At 56.5% G+C, this 24,250-nt stretch overlaps 10 protein-coding genes across 10 annotated transcripts; 5 read left to right on the forward strand and 5 right to left on the reverse strand.

Annotated features, from left to right (window-relative positions):
* Positions 1–40: 40 nt before the first annotated feature.
* IUM83_16020 (uncharacterized protein) lies at positions 41–2,257 on the reverse strand (the record flags this gene model as incomplete). Its single annotated transcript, XM_067940874.1, has 1 exon — positions 41–2,257. One exon carries the CDS (start codon positions 2,255–2,257, stop codon positions 41–43), a length of 2,217 nt encoding a protein of 738 aa, XP_067781917.1.
* A 662-nt stretch (positions 2,258–2,919) lies between these two features.
* IUM83_16021 (calcium-translocating P-type ATPase, PMCA-type) lies at positions 2,920–5,907 on the forward strand (the record flags this gene model as incomplete). The annotated part of the gene is made up of 2 exons (XM_067940875.1): positions 2,920–4,937; positions 5,145–5,907. The coding sequence occupies 2 exons, from the start codon at positions 2,920–2,922 to the stop codon at positions 5,905–5,907; spliced, it is 2,781 nt and encodes a 926-aa protein (XP_067781944.1).
* Positions 5,908–6,009: 102 nt separating this feature from the next.
* Positions 6,010–8,355, reverse strand: IUM83_16022 (sel-1 1 protein; the record flags this gene model as incomplete). The annotated part of the gene is made up of 1 exon (XM_067940876.1): positions 6,010–8,355. The coding sequence occupies one exon, from the start codon at positions 8,353–8,355 to the stop codon at positions 6,010–6,012; it is 2,346 nt and encodes a 781-aa protein (XP_067781916.1).
* Positions 8,356–9,926: 1,571 nt separating this feature from the next.
* IUM83_16023 (ester cyclase) lies at positions 9,927–11,117 on the forward strand (the record flags this gene model as incomplete). The annotated part of the gene is made up of 1 exon (XM_067940877.1): positions 9,927–11,117. The coding sequence occupies one exon, from the start codon at positions 9,927–9,929 to the stop codon at positions 11,115–11,117; it is 1,191 nt and encodes a 396-aa protein (XP_067781915.1).
* A 166-nt stretch (positions 11,118–11,283) lies between these two features.
* On the reverse strand, positions 11,284–13,465 carry IUM83_16024 (cellulose synthase subunit; the record flags this gene model as incomplete). The annotated part of the gene is made up of 8 exons (XM_067940878.1): positions 11,284–11,672; positions 11,773–11,836; positions 11,911–12,286; positions 12,383–12,464; positions 12,543–12,824; positions 12,901–12,967; positions 13,034–13,142; positions 13,230–13,465. The coding sequence occupies 8 exons, from the start codon at positions 13,463–13,465 to the stop codon at positions 11,284–11,286; spliced, it is 1,605 nt and encodes a 534-aa protein (XP_067781914.1).
* A 264-nt stretch (positions 13,466–13,729) lies between these two features.
* Positions 13,730–14,698, forward strand: IUM83_16025 (Mitochondrial Protein Translocase (MPT) Family; the record flags this gene model as incomplete). Its single annotated transcript, XM_067940879.1, has 1 exon — positions 13,730–14,698. The coding sequence occupies one exon, from the start codon at positions 13,730–13,732 to the stop codon at positions 14,696–14,698; it is 969 nt and encodes a 322-aa protein (XP_067781913.1).
* Positions 14,699–15,123: 425 nt separating this feature from the next.
* On the forward strand, positions 15,124–15,543 carry IUM83_16026 (uncharacterized protein; the record flags this gene model as incomplete). The annotated part of the gene is made up of 1 exon (XM_067940880.1): positions 15,124–15,543. One exon carries the CDS (start codon positions 15,124–15,126, stop codon positions 15,541–15,543), a length of 420 nt encoding a protein of 139 aa, XP_067781912.1.
* A 618-nt stretch (positions 15,544–16,161) lies between these two features.
* Positions 16,162–17,224, reverse strand: IUM83_16027 (whirly; the record flags this gene model as incomplete). Its single annotated transcript, XM_067940881.1, has 6 exons — positions 16,162–16,282; positions 16,363–16,424; positions 16,496–16,735; positions 16,805–16,867; positions 16,956–17,071; positions 17,149–17,224. 6 exons carry the CDS (start codon positions 17,222–17,224, stop codon positions 16,162–16,164), a joined length of 678 nt encoding a protein of 225 aa, XP_067781911.1.
* Positions 17,225–17,430: 206 nt separating this feature from the next.
* On the forward strand, positions 17,431–18,440 carry IUM83_16028 (Nuclear protein COP1; the record flags this gene model as incomplete). The annotated part of the gene is made up of 5 exons (XM_067940882.1): positions 17,431–17,667; positions 17,729–17,800; positions 17,873–17,988; positions 18,057–18,129; positions 18,195–18,440. 5 exons carry the CDS (start codon positions 17,431–17,433, stop codon positions 18,438–18,440), a joined length of 744 nt encoding a protein of 247 aa, XP_067781910.1.
* Positions 18,441–19,496: 1,056 nt separating this feature from the next.
* Positions 19,497–21,272, reverse strand: IUM83_16029 (Nucleosome remodeling factor, subunit CAF1/NURF55/MSI1; the record flags this gene model as incomplete). Its single annotated transcript, XM_067940883.1, has 1 exon — positions 19,497–21,272. The coding sequence occupies one exon, from the start codon at positions 21,270–21,272 to the stop codon at positions 19,497–19,499; it is 1,776 nt and encodes a 591-aa protein (XP_067781943.1).
* Positions 21,273–24,250: the final 2,978 nt, after the last annotated feature.

Genomic DNA, 24,250 nt, shown 5'->3' on the forward strand with positions numbered 1-24,250 from the left:
AATTTTTTATGGCTCGAATTTTTAGATGAAACCAATTTTACTATGACAAATCAAATGTGTAGGAGACCATGACCGGTTGGTTGTCGTCCTCCTCACTCGCTTTGCTCTCTTTTGCATCGTCTTCGTAGTGCTTGGATCGACGGCTCCTCTTGTACTCAGATCCTGCCGCGGCGTCTTTCGCCTCCTTGGCCTCGGCTCGTTTGGCGTCGTCGATGGTGTACACATGGCCTTTACGTAGCCCCGTGAAGAAGGTGGTGACTCGAGGGGGATTGGTGCCGCGCGTTTTGGCCGTCTGGCAGCCAGCGTCGGCCGGCAGGTAGACCTGGGTGTCAACCTCGCGACGGAAGCTGCTGAGGGAGGTCTGCGCGCCAACAGTGCGGCAGTGTCGGAGATTGGCGATCTTGATGGCCTTGCGACGGAGATTCCACTCGTTCCAGTCGTAGTTGTAGTCGATGCGCTTCTCGATGAAGTGCGTGGGTGTGGCTGTGCTGGCGTCTACTTTTTGCGATGGCGGCGGGGCTAGCAGCGGGTGCACTCCTCGAGCACCTTCAACATGGAAGCGGTGGCACATCTTGAGCAGAGAAGACAACGTAATGTTCGGGAACGATTCCTGCAGACGTAGCAGGTAGATGAGTGCAGGCTGTCGAGCAGCGCGGTGCAGTACGCCTTGGACGTATCGACGCGGATGGATCATGAATTCACCAAGTGCACGCTCATTAACGAAGACGTGGTAGGCATTGCGATACTGCACGACTCCCAGAGACGGATCTCCTGGAAGCAGCAGTCCTCCACGCTCCACCACGGTCCATGGGCAGAATCCCTGGTACTCAAGTGGTAGCTGCATAAATTCGGGTGTCGACTCCACGGGCATTCGGATAGGGAATCCTGAGCCTTCTTCCTCGTTTGGATTGCTGTCGTCCTCGTCGCCATCCAGGTCGTCACCTGCCAAGCCAAAGCTTCGGGTCTTGCCATCACCAGTAAGCTGCCTCTCCGCGGGGAACGTCTCGACATGCGAGAAGAGGTCCTCAGTCGGGATGGATCCCCCGCGTCGTGCTTGGCGCACGATGGGCGACTCGGGTGACAGAGTTCTTGTGAAAGTTGACTTAAATCGCAGCAGCGATCGGAGTGCGCGAGCTCGAGCCTGAAGGAGTTCGTGTTCCTGGTGCAGCTCAGCCCATGAACGCGACACTGCCTCGAACAGCGGATACACATGGGACTTCGGCAGCGATGTGCGCGCTCCTACTAGGTTCTGCAGTGCGCTCATGTCGGCCTGAAACATCTGTAGCCTCGTGCCAACCTTTTCGTGCGAAAATGCAATGTCTTCCTCGAGGCTCTGCAGATACGAGAGGAATTGGCGCCTGTTGCTCAGCTCATCTTGCCATCGTGCAATTTCGTCGGCTCTCGGGGGCGGCTCCGATGAATTGATGTCGTCTCCTGCGGAACCAAGTTGGTGGTGCACATGTAGCAGAACTTCAGTGTACTGCGAGCAGATCTCGTTTGCGTCGCGCACTTCATCGCGCACAAGCTTTGCGAGGGCGGCGACGTTATCCTGAATGTCTTTTGCGCTAGCTGGGATGCCTGCGCCGCCCTTACCCAGCTCCTTGTTAAAAAGACGAATGCCCTCAACGATGCGCATGAGCTCGTCCAGCTGGAAGCGCTTGTCGTCGGGGGACATTGTCGCGAAGGACTTCAAGCCGATGCGTGGGAACACACTTTCCAATGCCGCCGCCACCTCTTTCTCCATGGATCGACGCTCTGCCTGCTGTTTGCCGCTGTTGTTGCTCTGGTGCTTGCCATTATTGTCGCCGTCGTCATCGCTGCTGTTATTACCGAGGCCCTCAGTATCCAGCATGAGCAGCGTGAAAATATGCTTGTACAGCGCCGAGAGCGTTTCGAAGTCGGTGGCCTTGTCCGGTACCAGCGAGGAGATCGTGCGCTGCAGTTTGGCTACGGCCTGCTCCTTGCGCTCGCGCCGTAAGCGCAGCTCTTCCTCGAGGTTCGCGTACGTGAAGTCGAACTCCAGCTGCATCTTGACGGTCTCCATCGCCGGATCATCGTCACGCAGCAGAGCCTTCTCGCACTGCTCGGTCAGGTACAGCTCGTCCTCAGGCGACATGGGCTGCTCCAGCACGAGGTGGCGCCGACTGCGGTGCACCACCAGCCGCGCCGTGAACGCCGCCAGCGTCTCGGAGACCTCCACGCCGCGGTATCTGCATCTTGCCACAATGTCCGCCACGACACGCTGAGCGTTCTCCATGCTCGTCTCCGCTGCCCGCCTGCAAATAGCCAACTGACAAGCATGGGACCACAGGGGAGAATCACCAGCTGCAGCTCCATGCGATGCCGAGCGACGGCTATTTCCAAGCTCTGTCCGACGAAACCACTCTTCGGTGAGAAGAGAAGATCGCCATGTGCCTCAACTTGACCTGGTTGAAGTGGCACAAGCGAACGACCACCACGTCAGCATCCCACTCTCGTATGGCTACACTTTACCGCACGTCGATTGGTGCAAAGCTATCTTTATTTCAGCTAATCACAGCTCAGTACGCGTACTGCACCGTCTATTGCTATCTACACTGCCCAGCAGCAGTGTCTGTTGATAGAAGCGTGCAGGGCACTCACTATTTCCCCCGTCTACTCGCACAGTCCGGCGCAACCGACACACTGACTCCGTGCCCATTTTGGGAACAATCGATCGTGGAGGAAGCGAAGCGCGCGTCCTTCCCCTCCGCCTTGGTCTGGAGCTCTCCGCGTGGAGGATCTCCGGGTGTTTCGATACTACTCGCATAGCCCCGCTCTCCGTCTACACGTCGGCGGTCGCGCGGGCTCCAGACGCGCTCTACAGCCCGAGAACGCGGCCTGCAACGCCAAGATCCAGCCCCGCCCTCCCTCCCTCCTAGCGCGGCCGTTCTCCCCGCCATGGCGTCACAGGCAGGCGACGTGGAGATCGCAATGGACGGAGGAAGCGCCGCAGCGCCCAAGCCGCAGCGCTCGCCGTCGCTGTCGCTGAGCCACGGCCAGGGCCTGTCGCTCTCGCTGCTGGCCATGGACGGCGGCGTGCTGAGCCAGGCGTCGTCGCGCGCGCACGAGGAGGTGGCGCGCGAGCTGCGCGTGGACGCCAACTACGGGCTCTCGGAGCTGGCGGTGCGCGAGCGGCAGCGCGAGTGCGGCCTGAACGAGCTGGCGGGCGAGGAGGAGGAGTCCATCGTGGTCAAGTTCGCGGGCCAGTTCAAGGACCCGCTCATCATGCTGCTCATGGCCTCGGGCGTGGTGAGTGTAGCCATGGGCCACACGGACGACGCCGTGTCCATCGCCGTGGCCATCACCATCGTGGTCACCGTGGCCTTCGTGCAGGAGTACCGCTCCGAGAAGACGCTCGAGGCGCTGAAGGAGCTCGTGCCGCCGCGCTGCAAGGCTGTGCGCGACGGCGCCGTCGTGGACATGCTGGCCAAGGAGCTCGTGCCCGGAGACGTCGTGGTGGTGGACGTCGGGGACCGAGTCCCGGCGGACGCGAGGCTCGTCGAGGCGGTGGATCTCGAGGTCGACGAGTCCAACCTCACGGGCGAGAACGCGCCCGTCGCCAAGATCACAGGCGCCATCGCGGACAGCCACTTGCACCCGATCGCTGACCGCAAGAACGTCATTTACATGGGAACTTTGGTGCGAGGCGGCCGCGGCCGAGCGGTGGTGGTCGGGACGGGGTCTCGCACCGAGTTCGGGAAGGTCTTCGACGTGGTACACAAGGTGGAGGAGCGCAAGACCCCGCTGCAGAACAGCATGGACACGCTGGGCAAACACCTCAGCATGTTCTCGCTCTCTGTGATCGCCGTTATCGTGATGATTGGAGTGATTCAGCACAAGGGCATGCTCACGATGCTGCAGATTGGTGTCTCGCTGGCCGTGGCTGCAATCCCCGAGGGCCTGCCTATCTGCGTGACTGTCACGCTGGCTTTTGGTGTCATGAAGATGGCGAAGCGTCACGCCATCGTGAAGAAGCTTCCTGCCGTCGAAGCCTTGGGCTGCATTAATGTGGTCTGCGTGGACAAGACGGGCACGATCACGACAAACAAGATGGAGGTAATCGAGATTTTTGTTCCCTTCGAGAGTGTGACCGCAGAGGTGAATGGTGTTGGCGAACGAGAACGCTCGCCGTCACAGACGTCTGAACTTGATATGGCCAAGAAAAGCACGCACTCTGCTGTCACGATGCGTGGCGAGCCTATCGCAGAGGAATCCCACCCTCATGTTTACCACTGCCTCCTTTCCGGCGCTCTGTGCAACAACGCAGTTATTGTGGATCGAGAAGTGCTGGGTCAAGCTACCGAAGGTGCCGTTCTGCTCTGTGCGCAAAAGGTAGGAATCACACCGGCGATCATCCAGCAGTTCCGTCGTGTTAGTGAAGTCCCCTTTAGCTCGGAGAAGAAGTGGATGGCTGTGTGCTGCGAAGCACCGGCTGGTGGCCTCTCTCGCTGGTATCTTAAGGGTATGACAGAAGCTATCTTGTCGCGCTGCGATAAGATCGAGGACAACTGCGGCCGTGAGAAGGACATGACGCCGGGCGATCGCGAACGCATCTTTGTGGCGTCCCAGCAAATGGCGGCACGCGGACTACGTGTGCTGGCCCTGGCCTTTGGCGAGCATTCTGATCGTGGCATGGTATTCGCTGGTCTTGTGGGTATTTCGGACCCTCCTCGCGTCGAGGTCGAGAAGTCCGTGTTGGAGCTGTCGCTGAGTGGGGTAAAGACCATCATGCTTACTGGTGATTCTAAGGAGACTGCCATTGCTATTGCCAGTAAGGTGGGCATCATTTCAAACGACAGTTTCAGCAGTGTTGAGTGCGACGATGAGAGAGCCAAGGCCGTAGACGAGCTGGTGATTTCTGGTCAGGAGCTGGAGATCATGGACATGGTGGAATTGGAGCAGCGTATTCTGAAGACGTGTGTATTCTACCGTACATCCCCGCACCACAAATTGAAAATTGTCCGTGCTTTCCAGGAGGCAGGTTTGATGGTCGCCATGACAGGTGACGGCGTGAATGATGCTCCTGCCCTAAAGGCAGCCGATATTGGTATTGCTATGGGCACAAACGGAACTGATGTGTCTAAGGAGGCGGCTGACATGATTCTCTTGGATGACAACTTCAGCACCATTTTGTGCGCAATGGAAGAGGGCAAGTCAATTTACCACAACATCAAGCACTTTCTGCGTTTCCAGCTCAGCACGAGTATTTCGGCGCTATGCCTGATCGCGTTTTCAACACTGTTCAATTTGCCGTCTCCGCTAAATGCCATGCAGATCCTGTGGATCAACATCATTATGGACGGACCTCCAGCACAGAGTCTTGGTGTGGAGCCTGTGGATCATGATGTGATGAAGGAGGGCCCGCGCTCGAAGGATGCCAGTATTATCACGCGCACGATGATTTGTCGCGTACTCACGTCGGCTTGCTTTATCGTGTGCGGCACGCTCTACGTGTTTTGGGTGGAGCTGAGTGCAGATGGCTCCATTAGCAAGCGTGACCGGACATTGAGTTTCACGACGTTCGTGATGTTCGACATGTTCAACGCGCTCTCGTGCCGGTCTGATGACAAATCCATCTTCGAGATCGGTATTATGTCCAACACGGTTTTCGTGTACGCTGTTGGCGCTTCGCTGCTCGGCCAGTTGCTCGTCATCTACTTCCCGCCGCTGCAGGCCACATTCCAGACCGAGGCTCTGACGCTGGGCGATCTAGTGTACGTCTGCTGCATTGCGTCGAGTGTGCTTATCTTCGATGAGATCCGCAAGTGGTGGCAGGTACGCAAACTGCGCGGAGCGATGCGCTCCGCCTCCATCGCCGCTGGGTTTAAGCCGAAGAAGAGGAAACACTCATGGGACAACGATGCAAAGGCTTACGACACCGTGTAGATCAGAGAAACAGCGGAGCCCCATGTATTATGTTGGTGCCATGGAAAACGAGCTGAATAGACAGAAAAGCCTGCCAATAACTTATCGTTGCTCTATCAAAGCCTAGTCTGAGGGTGCCCAGATCCGCTGCATGACCGTTTCCACAGCTTGCAGGATGTCTAGACCCACAAGAGCAAGTGCACAAGGCACGTTCGCTGGGAAAACAGCATCACTGCACTCTGCGTAAAAGTCTCGAGCTGCTGATAGGTCACGAGGGACACCATCGCCCGTCAGCAGCATCAAACCACAATTGTAGCCAGCTTGAGCATCGCCTAGTTTAGCAGCGAGTTGATAGCGCTCGAGTGCGCGAGTGTGGTTGCTCTGACACACCCCACCCCAAGGCTCGTGGAAACACATGCCAGTCTTTCGAACAGCCTCGGAGTCGTTCAACGCCGCCGCCTGGGAGTACAATTCGAAAGCTTCACGCAGAGGCGGATTCCTGGAGTCTCCAGCTAACTTTGCAAGCCCAAGCCAGCGCCACTTGAGGATATTTTCGCCGTGGTGCTCTAACAAAAAGGCAGCATTGCATTGCGCATCTTCATCCCCAAACTCTGCTACTAGCCGGTAGTGAAAGTAGGCACGAAGGTAATCGCCCTTCTTGTAGCACTCGTACGCCTTAACCAGCGAAAATGGCAGACCGGACAAAAGGTCTGGATGTAAAGCTACCGTGCGGAATAACGGTAACGCGGTGCTGCACGAGCGTGGCGTGCCAATGCCCTGGAAATGCATGACACCCAAGTTGAACAGCGCTTGGCTCGACTGGCCATCCGTTCCATCCACTGCTGCCTGGAAGTGTGAGAACGCCAGCTCATTATCGATCGGAACGCCACCATCACCATGCAGATACGCTGAGCCCAAGAACGAGTGCGATTCAGCGTATCCCCGTGCGATCGCCTTCTCAAAATATTCCAGAGCAAGTGTCACGTTCTGAGGCACGCCATTACCCGTAAAGTACATCACACCGAGGCCATGGAAGGCGAACGCCTCATTCTGCCGAGCCGCACGGTTGAAATACAGAAGCGCTTGCGGGATATCTCGATCTACACCCATTCCATTCGCGAGAAGCATGCCGTAGTTGGCTTGTGCCAGCGCGTCACCGGCTTCCGCTGCTTGGCGGAAGTACTGAGCTGCAAGCGCATGGTTTGGCGCCACATGAGCTGCTGGATTGCCGAAGAAGTAGATTTCTCCAAGTCGATGCATGGCCCGCGGGTACTGCTCGTCCATAGGATTGTTCGCAATAGCTCGGTAGTATTCAAGCTCGTGTAACGCTGCGTTTTCGTCAAGTAGGGGGTCAGCTCCACCAAAACCATAGTCGTCGAAGAAGCCGCTGGGCAACAGCAGCTCGTCTGAAAGACGAACTACATCGACCGGTCGTTCTCCACCTTCATCGACAATAATGTGCACGTTTTCCTCTGCGCACTTGTGAAACAACGGCAGTGCCGCTTCGCAAGCTGCATCAGCGTCAGCAGTAGCCTCCGTCTTCGCGAGTTTCGTCGCCACACGAAGCCTGCCGGACAGAGTTCCGTATGCTACTGCGAGCAAAGACATAAAATCATGGTCATCAGCTAAAGTCTTCAGCGCACGGTCCCCCCTGGCTTGCCTCTCTAGCTGCGTCAGCGGATCTACAGTCGGGTCCTCCAACTCCTCCGGGTCCGGCACTCCGATCAAATCCATCATTGCTAGCGCGCCCAGTGCTGACTGCACGCCTGCATCCGCTGCGACGTTGAGGTTGTGGATTGCATCAACGAAAGGCTGTTCGTCCGCCGACTCGGCGTTGGGCTCGAAGAGCTGCATGTACGACAGCTTGGTGACTGCGAAGGCCCAGTCGTCTGCCGTCTCCGGGTCTCGACCGGCGTCCGACTGAGTGCCCGCGATCCTCACCAACTCGTCCACCAGCTTGGGGGTGTGTCCCTCCTCTGCGATGCGGTCTTCTAGCGCCAGGAACGCCTCGGAGGCCTCCAGCATCGGCAGGGGCGAGGCGTCCGAGTCCCAGGCCTCGTAGGCGCCGTCTTCCTCCACATTGTGGACGTCGTCTGCCTGTTCATGCTGCTGTTTCTTCTCCTTCAAGGAGGAGGACGCGTGGCTGCTGGTGGACGCCTTGTCGCCCTCGTGGTGGACGATTCTCCAGTGTCCGTTCTCGTCCCTCCGGAGCTCCGTCCTGCCGCCTGTAGGGGGGCTTTGAGCCTGCCGCTTGGTGGACGCGGATCCGTCCGCGTGGACCTCCCAGGACGCCACTTTTTGCGCGTTGGCGCGGCCTGTGGACGGAGCTGGGGCGGGATTCGTCGCGGCGTCCAGTGTGACGCCCTGTTCCTGCTGTTTCTTGGCTTCTGGGGAGGCGACGGAGGCTGCGGAGGTCGCGATCGCGACTGCAGAGAGCAGAACAACCGAGAAGCGGAGAAGACGAACCATCCGCGCCCCTCGAACTGAGCACGGGGACGTCGAGGCGCGGCGTAGGAAGCGGCGATCGCCACGTGTGACCTGCGCCGTTTGTGAAGGAACTGGCCAAGTTTGGCGCCGCGCTATTGGCGGAAAAGCAACGGATAACGACACCGCCTGGGTGGATAGTGACACTGTCCAGCGACTGTGCAGGAAGCGACGCGATGCGAGTGCACGCAACGAATGAGTGAGCAGTGCAAGCGCATTACACGTGCATCTGCCAGGCAGCACTCTTCTGCGTGGGTTGCAGGTCGCTGCTTGGGTGCACTCCAACCACCGCAACGGCGCTTTTGAATCGTCCGCGAGCTGTCACAGGATCCGCGCGCCACAAACCTCAGTCGGCCGCGGTGTTGCCAACACTGTAGGCCCAAACGAGTTGTCGACGCGCAAGCTCTGGACCGAAGCCTCTGTCAGCGACCAGCCCATCGCACTCCTACTTTTAATGTGCAAGCCTTGAGCAAGGAGCGAAGCGAAAGCGGGTGAAATTGGTCGCTCCCCTACAAGCAGAGGTTCGCGCGAAACGGCTCGGCAAGTAAGCGTCCGCTGACGCAAAAGCTGAAGCGAAACGCTCGAGCGAAAGCTTGGTCGGAAGCTTGGTGATCCGAAACGCGGAGGGCATGGTTGCAGCTTGCAGGGCAATGTTGGAGGGGGGGGGCTAGGCTAGACTCTGGCCATGGCGATTGGCGACACCGTCGAAACGAGGACGGGCACGTTGAGGTTGGTCGATCAGACCGCGCGATCCCACGCGGCGTCATGCTTACTCCGAGCCGCTGGGCGCTTCAACGTCAGCAGCAAGTTGCTGCAACAACAGCAACAACAACACCGCTTTCGATACACACAGCAACAATTCGTCCTCGGCCCCGCCCTGCTTGAAGCGCATGTAGCCATCATGACGCGCGCCCGTCAAGCGCCGAAGCCGCGGCGACGCCGGATGAAACTGAGCCCAAGCAGCGCTGGGCCGCGTTTCAGCGGTCTGTGTTAAACGTGTCTTTGAGGACGTTGAAGTTGCCCCGTTAAATGGCGTTCGCTGGCCCTGCAGCTCGAGCGCCGCCAAGCACCGCCGCGCATTCGCGCCAAGCCGGTTCTGCCCGGCAGCGGAGACCGAGGCCCGCCACCGCCGCTGGGCAACGCGAGCCAAGGCGCCTCGAGGCCATCGCGACGCTACGCCTACGTAAACCGCCGGCATGGTGCAGCGCCGGGGCAGTCTCCAAACTACCGTTCACAACATCAACATGCAACACTTCACCACGAACAACGCATGCGGATCCGATCCCATCCGCCTTTCAAACAACCGTTCCAGCGCCTTGAGAACGCATATAATCTCCAATTTGCTCCAAACGAGATTGTTGCAAGTATGCAGCGTAGCTGACACGCCCCGGTCAGCGGTAGACGTTGAAGTGGGCCCGTGCACAGCCAGGCCGCTTGGCTCGCTGCCGCACACGAGCAGGACAAGCAGGTCTCATTCCTGAACTTGGCCGCCGCGGAGGAAGCACCTCGCTCTCGCCCGTCCGCTTCCAGCCCCGACACAGCCTCCTCCTGCCTTCATGCGCGCGTCGTCGCCGCTGCACCCACTGGACGTGGTCCCCGCCGCCGCCGCCTCGTCCTCCGCCGGCACCAACGTGGTGTCGGGCGCCTCGGCCGCCACGTTCCTGCCGTCCTCCGCCTTGCGCCGCAGCCCGAGCTGCGAGTGGCGCGAGTGGGAGGAGACACTCGACAGCTTCGGCGCCTCCGCGGGCCTCGCGGGCGTTGACGCCGCCATGGACGTGGACCTGGACCAGTTCCTGCTGGCCTCGGCCGATGACTTCCTCGAACCCTTCGCGAGCCCCAACGCCACGCCCGACTCGCCCATCTTCACGGCTGACCACGACTTCCTCTACGAGGCGGAGCAAGACCTGCACATGCTGCAGGCCGCGGGTTTCGACCCGCACGTCGGCGCGGGCGTCGCCGGAGAGCTGCAGACGCTCGTGGAGTGCAAACTGGAGCTGCAGTCGATGCCGATGCCGCAGCAACAGCAGATGCTGCCGGTGTCGACGCCCACAGCCCACCGCCATCGCAAGCGGAAGACGGCGGAGCTACACCGCCTACGGGGAGAAGTGGACAGACTCGCAAGGGGAAATGCCCACTTAGTGAAGAAGGCCAAGAGACAGGAGCAGCACAGCGCCGCACAGATCGCAGCCGTGAAGAGAGAGGTGGAGGCCAATGAGCAGGTGGAGAAGATCTACCGGCGGAGATACGACATCCTGCACGGGATCTTGGAGGCCTGGAACACAGGGGGCGTCGAGGACCTGGAGGAAATCGCGGACAACGTGTACGATGAGGACGTGACGCTCATCAGCCCCGACTACTCCGAAGGTCTGCACGGCGTGGAGGCTGTGATGTCCCACTGGAACATGCTGCTGGACGCTTTCCCGGACGGAATCATGGAGGAGTACATCATCCAGCGAGAGGAAGGCAGCACCGAGAAGATGAAGGCCACGTGGACCTTCAGCGGCACTCAGATCTTCCCTATCTTCGGCATCCAGCCGCGTCACAAGAAGGTGTGCATCAGTGGCAAGTCCTTCTTCACGTTCAAGGGCGACAGGATCCGGCAGATGGTGCTTTCGTGGAACTACCGCGAGACGCTGCTCAAGCTCATGGGCATGCAGCCCGACAAGGCCCACGGCGTTGTGCTCAGTGCTTCAGCATCTGCAAGCTCTGCCCACGCAATGGCTCAAGCTGGTGGAGTACGGTCATGAACAAATCCAGCATGATGCTTGATTGTACGTATTATAACGTAAGTAGCGCTAGTACGAGGGCAGGTTGAATGACGCATCGACTAATAATTATCTATCGCCTTTGTGGTGGGGCGTTGCAAACACCGGAACCGACGACAGTTTTCTGTTTGAAAAATCTTAGTTTTGATTAACCTGATGCCCGCTGGAGGAGGTAAATGCGGCCAGGAATTGGCTCGCCACTTTCCTTGCGAACGCTAATGTCTTGCTGGACAGCGATGCTGAAACCTGTGCAAGTGGCCAGAGATGTTATGTACTCGTGTGAGTGCTGGAACCGCCCGGACGGGGCTAGACGGTAGCCCACTGCCGTTCCGTTGATACCCTCCTCAAGGTTTTCAGCGATGCCCTTAGACAGTAGCTCAATTGAGAAGGCCATCCATCCGGTGGAAGCACGGAGCTTGAGGGCGCTCAACTCAAACACTTGCTCTAATGCACCAACGTAGATCCACACATCGGCAGAAATGATCAGGTCCACCGATTCATCAGCGCATGCCTCCAGGAACGGCACAATGTCCGCCGCTGTAAACAGTAAAAAACAGTAAAAACAACATGGCATCAGCGGACGGTCCCTGCAATGCATGAGAGTCTCACGAACAACTAAGCTTATCGCAACACGTACTCTGAAGCTCGTCGTAACTGCCCTCAGCCCGTGTCTTCTCAATCATCAGAGGCGAAATGTCGATCTGAAGACAATACAGTACGAAGGCGTCAATTGTTCAGAATCCCTACAAACATTGAAACGAAAAATCCTTCTCACCCCGGTAATGTGCTTTACATGGGGACGAAGGAGGCGGCCACAAAGGCCGGTGCCGCAACCAACGTCCGCCACGACCCACTCTGGTTCCTTGGGAGAGCCCTTTGGAATAAACCCGGGAGGCGAAAACTTCTGCAGAGCTTCGACGAGCTGCCACGGCACACGATATTCTAAATGTGCCACGAGCTTCTCCTCAAAGGTATCAGCGAGCTCGTCAAACACTTCAGCAACATAAGCAGGAGCGGCCGTTTTGGTTGTAGTAGCCCCCTCGAGCGTCGCAAGTGAGTGTACCGCTCGAACGTGGCTATCACAGTTCTCAGCAAGAATTGAGTGATACCCAGCTACCACGAGATCAGGTTCCTCCAGATAGTACACGGATCTGCAATGATGCAACGGTGAAAACAAGTTAGACAGGCAACCTACTCGTAGTAGCACTAACGTGCTTCAGTCGCCGCGAAAACAGAGCTATACGCACCGGAGCACCGTGTGGGCAACCGAGTCGCTATCATCAAGAGCCACAGCACGCAGCATGCATGACACGGCAAAGTACGTTTCACCTGCACAACCAGAAAACACACACGAGCTCAACCACATTATTCTTGCTGCCCCCCGTAAGAGGTCGGAGTTTCGCGTACCGATAGTCTGCAGGATAACAGCGAGATTGAAACTGGATTTGGTGCACGAGGGACAGCGTAGCAAGACGTTCACAATGCCCGACGCAGCCGGGAGGAACTGCCCCGTTTCGAAGAGCTCCAAAGCCTCCTCGCGCATCTCCACCACAGCCGGGTCGTCCACTGCCATGGATGTAGGGATATCTGCGCCTGCAGAGGAAACATCGACTTGCCACAACGGCCGAAGTGCCGTCCAGGCCGCCCCTGGTGCTCCATTCTCTTTCAGCAGTTCACCCAACACTTTCCCTACCGACACCAACCAACCAAAGGTCAGGCAAAAGACCACTAACTTAATCGAGTCACGCCATCAACCGCCCCTTACATGGCGAGTCGGAGCCACTTGGCGGCGCCGGAGCTGCGTCCTCTTCGTGGAGCTGGCGGAGTTCGGTCTGCTCACCAAAACCCGCTCCGTCAGGAGTCATCGTACCCTTACTGCCATACACAGCAACTATCACCTCCAGAGCGTTGAGCGAGCCCTGCGTCAGCGCTTGGCCCTGCGCGTCCAGCAACACACACGCCGGCAGGTCCGTCACTTGGAAGTGGCGGCACAGCGACCGGAAGGTTCTGAAGCCGCAGCACCAACAGCGACAACAATTAGTAACTGCAACTCAGCAGCAGGAACTGAATTGCATTGCACTGCTGCGCTCGTACGAAGGCTCGAGTCGCTGCACTGTGGCGTCTCCGCTGCTGTCTCCGTCGTCTCCGTCCTCGTGGCGACGAACTTCCAGCAGCCCGATCAACTGGTGCTGCGGGTTGAGCGCGTTGACGCCTTCCAGCAGCGCGCGCAGCCTCGGCAGTGCCAACGCGTCCACAGGCCGCGCCCAGGCGGCCGAGAAGAACGCCAGCGTGTACAGCGCGGCGTCGTCGCCCAGCCCCAAGCTCGCCATCGTGCGGATACCTGCACCGTCCAGGAGTGCATACGTGATCGGAGCTGGTGTGTCCAAATCACCTTCGCTAAGTACGATCAAGCGTCTCCTCAGTGGCTGAAACTACGGAAATGCCGCCTGGGGATTGGCGCAAAAGGCGCGCGTATTCTCCTGGCGAGCGCTCCTTTGAGCCGCTCGATCTCCAGTCACCAGCAGGAGCTTCCAGCGCATTCCACCCGGTAGCGCGCTTGCCTGTCCCCTCTCGTCCGCCCTCCGTCCGTCGCCATGGGCAGTGCACCGAGCAAGACCGAGCGCCCGGCCAGCAAGCGGTACCCCGTGCTGGCCACCAGCGCGGCCCCCGAGGGAGAGCTGCCCGTGTTCATGCAGCAGGTGGAGGAGATCGAGAAGGAGCGCGCCAAGCTGCCCAACCCGGGCCTATACGAGAACGCGCCCAACGAGCTCAAGGGCCCCGTGAGCCCGGACGCCTTCGACGGCTTCCGCTTCGACTTCACGCGCATCCTGGGCGCGCGCTGCTCCACGTCGCACTCGTTCCTGCTGGGCACGCCCATGATCCCGGGCGGACTCTACCAGTTCGGCGCCAACGTCGTGATGGGCGACCCGATGGACCCGTCCACCTTCCTCATGAGCAAGATCACGCCCGACGGCTACCTGGACGCGCGGTGGAACCAGCGGCTCTCGAGCAGCTGGAAGATGCGCGTCAAGTCGCAGCTCAAGAACGAGGAGCACGGCTCCCAGGCGCTCGCCGACTTCGACTACGCCGGCGAGGACTTCACGTGGAACATGAAGATCTCCAACGGCCCGCTGCTCGGCGTCAGCTACCTGCAGAGCGTCACGCAGAACCTCGCGCTGGGCGGCGAGGCCTACTACCACGGCAAGCACCGCAAGGTCATCTCGGCCTACGCCGGCAAGTGGAGCGAGCGCGACTGGGTGGGCATGGCCACCTACGGCGCCATGGGCACGCTGCAGCTCGCGTACCTGCGCAAGGTGGGCCACCGGATCCGCTACGGCTCCGAGCTCGTGTACAACCACGCCTCGGGCGAGGCGCAGACCACCTGCGGAGTGGAGATGGACCTGGGCCAGACACGGTTCGTGTCCAGCGTGGACTCGACGTTCCGCGTCGCGACGAGCATCGAGGCGCGTGTGCTGCCCAACTTCGTGCTCACGCTCTCGGCCGAGGGCTTCCCTCTCAAGGACGACTTCAAGTTTGGCTACGGCGCGCAGCTTTCCTTCTAGATAGAGAGTCGCAGCACAGCACAGCGCAGCTCGAGGCGGAGTAGTAGCCAACCTGCCTGCCAGCCAACTGAATAGCACGAGGCGGCGGGCAGGCAGGCAGGGGCGAGATAGGAAACGCCGAGGGGATCACTCGTGCTGATCGTCCGGGATGGCTCAGCCAAACAGCTCAGCGCGCTTCCCGCGGCGCAGCTCTCCCGGTGACCCCACTTTGTGAGTTCGCGGTCTAGAGAACACAAGGAGCTCGGTTTCTGCAACTCTTCCAATTGACTGTTTTGTTTGCCTATTATGCCGTGCCGTTGCGGGTTCTTGCATGGAGATCTACGCTTTCACATCCTGATGCACTTCACCGGTACTCTAGGGCGTGGTCGCTAACTTCAACTAAAGGACCAACACTCTTGCGGCGGAGGGATCACTTCACACTAAGCATGGAAGAATACATGATGATGGAAACTAGTTCGCCTCTGGGCGTGGAAGAGTCGGCGTTCGTCAAGACTGCTCTGGAAGATGACGTCCCGGACAACCTGCAGCGCGCCTTGGCGGAAAACAAACGCTTGGAGACTCGCAACCTCCAGGTCGCAACTGAAAATCTGAAGCTCAAGATGGACAGCACTCGACTCAAGAAGGGCCTGAGGAACCTGGCGCTGGTTAAGCGAATGGATCAGGAGCTCGCAGCTAGGGTCAACAACCTGGACAGGAGAACCTGCAGCTGCGCGAAGAAGAGGAACCAAGAGACCAAAATATTCGAGCTTCAGAGGAAATTTGAGTTTGCAGACAAGGCTCGAGCCAAGCTACTCACAGAGAGTTGGAGAAGTGTGTCGTTGTGGACATCCCTAGCGGCTCCGTAAGATCTGCCTTCACCAAACTGCTATGTTGATCGATGTCCGTCAAAATATGCAGCAACAGGCCCAGGAGGCTTCTCTGCGAGCGGACGCGAAGGTTGAGACGATAGACCAGTGGCTCAAAAGCGGGCTGAAGAGTTACCGCAAACGCTGTCTGGAGGGCATCGAGGAAGCGCCAATGTCAAAGCGACACTCATCAGAGATGAATAAAGAATGTGAAGGTCCGATACACGACTTGTACAGTAGCACATTCCGACCTGACCAAATTAAAGGCGCTATCGGCTGTGACGTCGTGCAAAGAATTCGAGTTCCGAAGGAGCATTGCTTTCATAGCATCTGCAGAAAGGAGATATTCCTACCTTATTCATCCTTGATGTCCAACCAAGCACCAGCAACCAACTGCTACAAGTATGTAACATGTGTGAGCACGTAATTGCATCATGCAATTGTCATGCATTTGCATGTAAAACTCTGTCTTCACGTCCACAGTTTCGATGCTCAACTTGCACTTTTCAAAAGACTTCATTCTGGTCCATCTATTGCAGCTACTATCAGCATTCGATGCCTGCCAAACACTTCTTGATCACCAGGGCTCCTCCAAAATCTTGAGGTAGTCACCGCAGCTTAGAAGGGCCAGTCACCAGCAGGCTTGTTGTTGCCCCCGCGGTATCCGCCGTTCGAGCCCGACGAGTACGAGTTACCGCCGCCCTGCGAGAAGCCACCGCCATTTCCGCCTTCGACATTCCTAAACGTTTGCAACAAGCAAAAGAAAAGAAACGATTAGCACTCAAGGCATGCTACATAACGCTACTTCTCAAATCTTACAGAGGTCCTTCCAGCACCGAGTGGAAGCCGTACAGACGAGGAAGAGAGTAAGTCAACAGTTCCTGCACAAACAAAAAGAGATATCGTCAGTCACTCCCCAACACAACACAACACCTCTGCAATGCCCTCTTACCCGGAAGACACGGGCCTCTCCCACGTTGAGCGTGGCGACAGACTCGCCCTCGTGATTGACCTTGATCAGCACCAAGGGGTTTCCGTCCGAGCCCGACGCGCGCGTGATGTGCAGCGACTTGGAGTTCTTGTCCTCCTCCGACGCGTTCATGTTGGGTGAGTGCGTGAACGACAGCTCCGGGATGCGCGAGTCCAGCAGCTCCAGCACCAGTCCCACCTCCGTCGGGCTCAGCGAGAAGAACTGCACCCACAGAACCAGTCAGCCACCTACAGCGCACACTGCAAATTGCCCAACGAGCCCGCAGCGCACCGTCTTGTTCTGGTAGTTGTAGCCCGAGTTGGTGGCCTTGGCCCACGAGAGCATGATGGCGCCCTGACCCACAGCACCAAGAGCTCAGTTTTAGCGCTACAACTCCTACATTTCAGCTCCTGGCAGCGCGATAAACCGCCGGTTGGCTCACCACGCGCTTGGTCTTCATGTAGCTGCCAGCGCTGGTGTACTGCGGGGCGCTAGGGGCCACCTGGAAGGCCGAGTCGCTGCCGTACACCGAGAAGTTGGGGAACACGCGCTCCGTGGCTGATTGCAGCGGCCAGAGCATGGGGTGAGATGCGAGAAGCTGGTATACGCAGCTCAAGACACTCAGCGACACGTACAGTACAGCGCGGAGCTGCGAGGGGCCGCGCGCAGCCCGTGGCTCGCCGTCTTCCGGAGCGTCTGCAGCAGCGCCATCTTCCTGCTTGGTGTCGAGTGGGACTTTGGTGAGTCTTTTGTTCGCATTAAGTACGCGTAGCCATGTCGAAGTGTAGCCATGTACAATCTGGCCGCGAAACGACGCGAGCGTTGTCTACCTGCTCCCCTGCCTGCCATTGCACCTGCAGCAGTGCACACCGAGCTTATTGTAATTGGGCGTGGTGTAGTTGGGATCGGGGCAGAGGATGTTCCTGTGCTGCGCGGCTGGGCCCGTGGTCAAGACCTTCGAGGTCACCTCGGAGGCCATCACGCACCAGCGCACTCTGAGCTCGCTCAACGCCGACGTGACGTGCGTTCGGTACAACCACAACGGAAGGATATTGGCAAGCAGCAGTGCGGAGGGTGGCATCTGCTTGGACGTGGCGTCCTCCGGAGAGCTGCTCTCAAGGTTCTTTTACCCTGGTGACACACCCGCAAACCGAGTACGTCCGCTGCAAAGCGCTGATGCGATGCCGTTGATCTTTTCTAATGCGTGAATTGCAGCGCGTGAATGCAGTGCAGTTCAGTGGTGGGTCGAGGTTCCTTGCATCCGGCGGCAACGATGGGTTTATTCGCGTGAGTGCTATCATGTCGAATCATCTAATGAGCTCAACGAGCAAAAAGTCTAATCCGAGTTGTCGACTTCAGTTGTGGGATCTGAAAACGCAGGAAGTCATGCAAACGTACGATATCAGCGCGAGTGCTGTCACATCTGTAGCATTTAGCGGGTACAAGGACGAATACATCGTCGGAGGCAGCGCTAGGTACGTTGGCTGTGGCAATGCGATATGCATCATAATTGCGCCTAAACTTTATCGTGTACATGTTGCAGTGGGGCGATTTCTGTGTGCGACGTCCAAACAGCAGAGACAGCGGGATTTCTAACTGTTGATCCGGCCCATGGGGTACGTTTGATCCTCCGGCAGTTGCATGTCTAGCACACTTAAGATTGACATCCCCCATTGAGCAGGTCCACAAAGTGATGGCCATTCAGGCGTCACCACATCCGTATGCTCGCCACGCACTTGGATCCACCTACTCGGACGGCTCAGTCCGTGTGTGGGACTTGAGCACCGGCCAACTGACTGCAGAGTTTGTACGGCAGCACGAGGCTCCGTCCACAGCCTTGACCCTCTCGCCCGTGAGCAAAGTCCTGCTAGCGACAGGTGGCCTTGACGGTCGAGTGATTTTCTACGATACACTGCAGCGAAAGTAGGTCACGTGGTGAAGTTTTCTCGATCATCTCACGTCGTAAGGCATGCTAACTCGTGCCTGTTTGTCAACAGAGAGTTGCGGTCTTTAGATTTGGAACAACCCGTGTCGTCATTAGCGCTGTGCGCCGACGGAAAGACACTTGCCATGGGTACCACAACAGGCGAGATACTTGTGTACGATCTTCGAGGAGCGATCACGCCGTTATTCTCCACCCTTGTCCACGAGACTTCAGCTGTTCAATCGCTGCAGTTTTCACCGCCAATTCCTGATGTTGCTACCACTGGAATGATTCCGGAAGGGCTACCCGTAGTGTCGGCTGAGCATGTATCGCCCTGCAAAGGAGAAACACTGCAGGAGATTGCGCTGCGAAAACTCGAAACACTGGGCATGGGAAGCCCAACAAGAAGGAAGCCTCAAGACTTGCAAGCGGAGCCAAGGTTATCGACGCCATCTTCTCCGACTCGGTTCGCTACTCGATCAGGTGAGTGCCGCAATGCTGGGCTTTCGTAGGTATACTGCAAGCTTCTTACACGTTTGCGCATGAACTAAACAGCGGAACCCCCTGAACCCCCATCTTCACCAAGTCAGTCCAACGGCTTTACCCAGCACTCTTCTAGCCGTCCATTTGTTAGTCACGTTAGTCCTCATCGCTTGGAGTCAGCAACAGATTCACAGTTCGAGGACGAGAAGCGCCAATCCGAGCCGTCTCCCGTGTCATTCTTATCGACTTCGCCAACAAAACTGCCCAATGAGACGAACAACACCTCTTATTCTGGCGGTTCTCCATCTAGACAGGCAGATTTCGGGTACACCACGATACGCGCGGAGATCCAGCGTTTACGAGAAGAGATGGAGTTGCGTCGCCAGGAAGAGGTAGACCAGCTTTCTAGCTTGCTCCAGACCTTGATGGATCGCTTGGACGCGGTAGTGGAGGAAAATCGATCGTTGCGTCAGGAAAACGAATGGCTGAAGTCGCATGTGCCAGCATCTTAGCCTCGTTAGACGGACTGCTACCAGATGAATTGAGATAATAGCGAACACATTTAATCTATATCGCCTAGTGCTTCCATTGCGCGTCTGCGAATCGAATGTGGCCTCCCTGAGCAATAGCAATGCGGTCGTGGAACGGATCCGCAGCAATACATGTGGAAGCATCGCTAACGTAACCTCGGCTAATAGCGATGCCATCACTTGTTTTGTAGAGCGAGAGATCTTGCCCACGAGCAGCAACGACACCGCGGCCGCTGCACACGAAAATCGGGTGAAAAATTGCCCTGCCATTGTCTTTTGATTGAGGCGATCTTCGGAATGTGCAGACTGGGGCTGACGCTTTGCGCAAGTCAAACATATAAAAATCTGTGTCGAAACCTGCTGATAGCAGCAAGTTCTCATCTGTCGGGTGGAACTGCACACTGTTAATCGCGCGATAATGCATTCCCTCAATTGCGATAACCTTCGGATCGGTGGCCACGCGAACGTCAAACACGCGAACCGCTTTATCGTTTCCGCCCGACGCAAATAATTGCGGGTTCTCCTTGGCAAACCTCGTGCATTTTACGACGCCGTCATGGTCCTCAAAGCGCCGAACTACCTCCAACGAGCCGTTATCGCAGCGAAACATTGATAGAGCTATCGTGGCGTCTTTGGAGCACGTCAATACCGAGTCGCCACAAACATCCATGCCAAAGATTCCCTTTTGGTGCAGGCTGGTGCTAGTGAATATTTCCTTCGGGGTACGCAGCATATTCGAGCTCTTGTTAAGGTCCCAGAGCTTGACGGATCCGTCGTTCGACGCCGACAAGAGCACATTTGCCCTGCCTTGCACGCTTTTTGCCAGACTGACAGCAGCAACCCATCCGCGATGTGCTTTAAACGACATGAGAGGGATGTGCGCACCAGGGTCATCGACAAATCCGTCGACGATTTCCGGTTGGTGGTAGGAGTTGGAGAACGGGAAGATCGACACATGACCACCATGGCCACCGGCTGCAACGAGTCCGTGCTCCTTGAAATCAGTAAAAGAGATATCGTACGCTTTCGCAAGGTTGGCATCGTGCAAATAGGATTTAGGATCCACTTGGAAGCCCACCAGCTCCCGATCGGCACCGTTCATCGTCGAAGACGGTGGCTCCTTCCGGGTATCTTTATTCTCATTGACGGAGTACCGCAGGACATTGGACTCTGCAAACGAGGCTTCCACCTCGAACGAATCAGGCCCACTTGACTCGTAACCTTCGTCCTCAATTACCCTGGGCGGCGGCGCTGATCCTGGCGCCGTCTCTCCACGTAGTCGCCGTGATCTCCGCACAGGCTGCGCCTCCTTTAGCTGTCTCTTGGGCTTCGGTTGCCTCTGAACTCGGTCTTTTCTCTGCCTTGAATTGATTTGAAGCTGTCGCGTTATGTCCAATTGGGCAGACGTTATCCCCAGCTCCTCTAGGAATTTGGCGTTTGCCGCCATCTTCGCCTGCCGCTTCTGCTCGTACTCGGAGAGTCCGACGGGTCGGTCGACTGCGTAGACCGGCTCAACTGACGGCAAAGGCTCTTGGTGTATAACTCTGGGCTGATCATTGCTCTGCGTTGCCTGCCGCTTGGCGGGAGGCGCAGAATTGTTGTTCGGCTGGGACTTCTCATTGGGATTGGCGGCGTTTCTCTTGCTGGTGACGGCGGTTGTGGGCGAACGAGGCGGCGTTGACGCGGCAGGCGGGGGCTCTTGATTTGACAAGGTGGCTGCAGCATCCTCGCGCGCGCGTTTGTCCTGGCGGAGAGGCTTGAAGAAGTCCAGGATGCTCGGCATCTCCAGCGGCGACACGCTTATTGGTGTTTGAACGCCCATTCTGTCCACTTCAAAATCTAGAAATGGCGCAGGTTGCAAGTTAAGGGACGGCGTTTTAGCCCTACAGATCATGTCTAACTACTATTTTTGTTGGCAAGTGTTTTATGTCATGCAAAACCCTGTTTACAGATGCAAATCAAAATTCTAAAACGTGGGTAGGGTTTGTATCTATCCCATGCCCAATAGATATGCATTTTGCCTGGCTTTAAGAACTTTCCATGAGATCAAATCTTTAACGAAGTTACGAGATCTTATAGAGTCACCTTTGAATAACGTGCATAATATACCTATCTCGAGGTTATTTTCATCGTCGCTGTAAAGTGTCGATTAGTAGGGTGAGAGACGAATTAGGTTGCCGATACTCTAATTGTTCGATAATTAGACAATTCGTAGGTCTTCTCCCTTAGGTGCTACACCGTTTTAACGGGCGTAGGAGAGCATAGTTGTAAACAAATAGGCCCTCTTGTGCTCCGTTGTACTCGCTTAGAGCGCGAACACCTAGTACTCGGGTAAGACGGTAGCCATTTTTGACGCACTGGAGTAACAAATTCGCTTACCGGCATTCAGGAGTATTGGGGGTGTGTAGGATACTACCCAGACTTGTGATACTCCACATCCTGCTGGCGTTGAAGCACAAGTACACGCACATCTTCTGAGTTTGGGGCACACTCTTCGGTTGACCTCCTGCGAGTCCCCTTCGTGCGACAAAGGTAGCATCGGTGGCGAGAACTATCCGTGGCTTGCCCTGGTTTCTCGCGAGGAAAAACGGGCGGACTACTGCGATGTCTTTGCGCGTCTTCGTCCTGGGCAAATATCCAAGAGATGCTAGATCCTGTCCAATGACCGTGGTAGGAGCTCTTGTCATAGGCTCCATCCCCGTCACCGGCTTGCCTCCTTTCTGCAGCCAATTGCCTCTTCTCCATCTACAAAGTGAGCAGTCGCTCTAGGTTCGTTTCTTCGAATGTAGATCGTGATGCATTTATTTTTCCTCTCGTCCACGAAAACAAGGGGCTCGCGTATATTACCGAGGCAAATATTATTAATATACGCCGCGTATATTACCGAGGTAAAACTTCTACCTGTGTGCAAGCAAACGGAACTACGGGTTTTGGTACAGCCAGTCAAACCGAAAGGTGAAATCGGGACCTGGTAGTCCAAGAAACATTCGACCATTAGGCTGGGCGTTCGTTGAGAGCAGTGAAATGGTTCGTACCTGAATGCTTCAACGAGGTCAGTGTTGTGTAAACCACCCATAGCAAGATCCTGCTGAAGACTACTTCCCACTGGTGAATCAGCACGAAGGCGATCAGGTGGATGACGGAAATACCATTTTGCGGCTGAGAACGACGCACAAGATGCAGAAAGGAAGTATTTTCAGAAAACAGTAGAGTTTGACGTTGAAAACGACGTTGTTCAGGTTTTGTGACGTCATGGACTCGAATTGGTTGTAATATCGCCGGTGCCCAAGATTGAATGCAATCACAGAGAAGGCGACTGTGAAGCAGAAGTTTGTTCAAGTTAGTAGACATTATCCCAAAGTGTTCAACAAATATTTGAGCGCACCGTAGATAGCAGGAACGATAGCTTCGACATACTTGACGAGCAGGACAAATTCAACTGTGTAAAGCACTCGAGCAGATTTTGCTGCAAACCGCTTCTGGTCCTTGTTGGACAAGTGAGATTGCGCTGTCACGGGAGTAAGGCTACGGCAACGAACCATTTCACTGTTTGGTTTGCCTCTGACGACACTATTAATGCTCTCACTATTTTGCTCCCAGGCCTGAATCGATCCGCCATCCGTTGGATGTATACGTGCCACTCGGAGTGGCATTTGGCTGGCTTGTGGTCGAAGCACGCCAACTTCCATCGATGCAGGTGACTGTGATACACCCCGCTCTCGGGGAGATGGCACTATACGACTGTGCTCGTGCTTGTTGATCAACATCATGCGAAAGCTGCTGGTAGCGGTTCGAGGTCCAGCGGAAAATATAATCCGATTAATGCCTCGCATCATTTTGCTGACATCATTAATGGCGACGATCGACTGAAGAATGCCGATGGCGATCGCAGTTAGTGTAGTGGTCAGTTTTGCCGAGTTCTCCAATGCAACCGACATGTACAGTGAGCTGCAGACCTCAACGTTAAAAATCACGATTCCAGCCTTCACGTCGTAGTAATCGCCAACCAGCCAACTGATGGCATTACGACCCACAATCTTGACGAGGGGGAAAATACTCATGTAACCAATTTGCCAAAGCGACCCAAGTCGGTGGAAACCAAACACATAAATGGGGTAGATTATCACAGACAGAGCGAGCCACATCAAAATGAGCCAACACCGAACGAATCGCCGGATGAGCGCTCGATCGTTCCGAAGCCGAGTAACATATATGGTGACAATTGGCGGTACTATAGCAGCGAACCACCCAGGTATACTGACGAGCAGCGTGAAGGGGACTGGAAACCCGATCAAGAGCGACGCCGCAAAAGCAGAGCCATCGGATGTGATTCCTCCCAGAATGCTAAGTATCATTGCTGGAGTTCTGGTAATATTTAATTCAGGAAGGTAAGACTGGAAGATTGACAGACCTCCGGGTGTCAACACAGCTAATGTTGTCACGTAGCAACACCAAAATGCGTAATTGGCAAGTGTTCCTGTATCCGGTGGGGCCAACGGGATACTTTCCAACACCAGCAGCACGATCACGCACGGAAGTGGCAGCGCGAGGCAGACCACAACCGACTTGGTGAGTTGCGCTCGGTTTAGGAAGGGGCGGAGCTTGTCCATGTGGTCGATACTAATTCGACCGTGAAGTTCCACTTGTGCCAGCTCCCATACGTACACCACGGAGTAGAGGAATTTCCGCGCGCTATTCACGATACCCTTGCCGCACAGAAAGCAGAATGCATGTATTGACATCCAGTTGCGCATTTGTCGTTTTACAGCTGAGTTCGATCAGTTGTCGAGACGAAGCGAA

The sequence above is a fragment of the Phytophthora cinnamomi genome, assembly GCF_018691715.1.
Source record: "Phytophthora cinnamomi strain GKB4 chromosome Unknown Contig112, whole genome shotgun sequence".
In the NCBI taxonomy this organism is placed as follows: Eukaryota; Oomycota; class Peronosporomycetes; order Peronosporales; family Peronosporaceae; genus Phytophthora; species Phytophthora cinnamomi.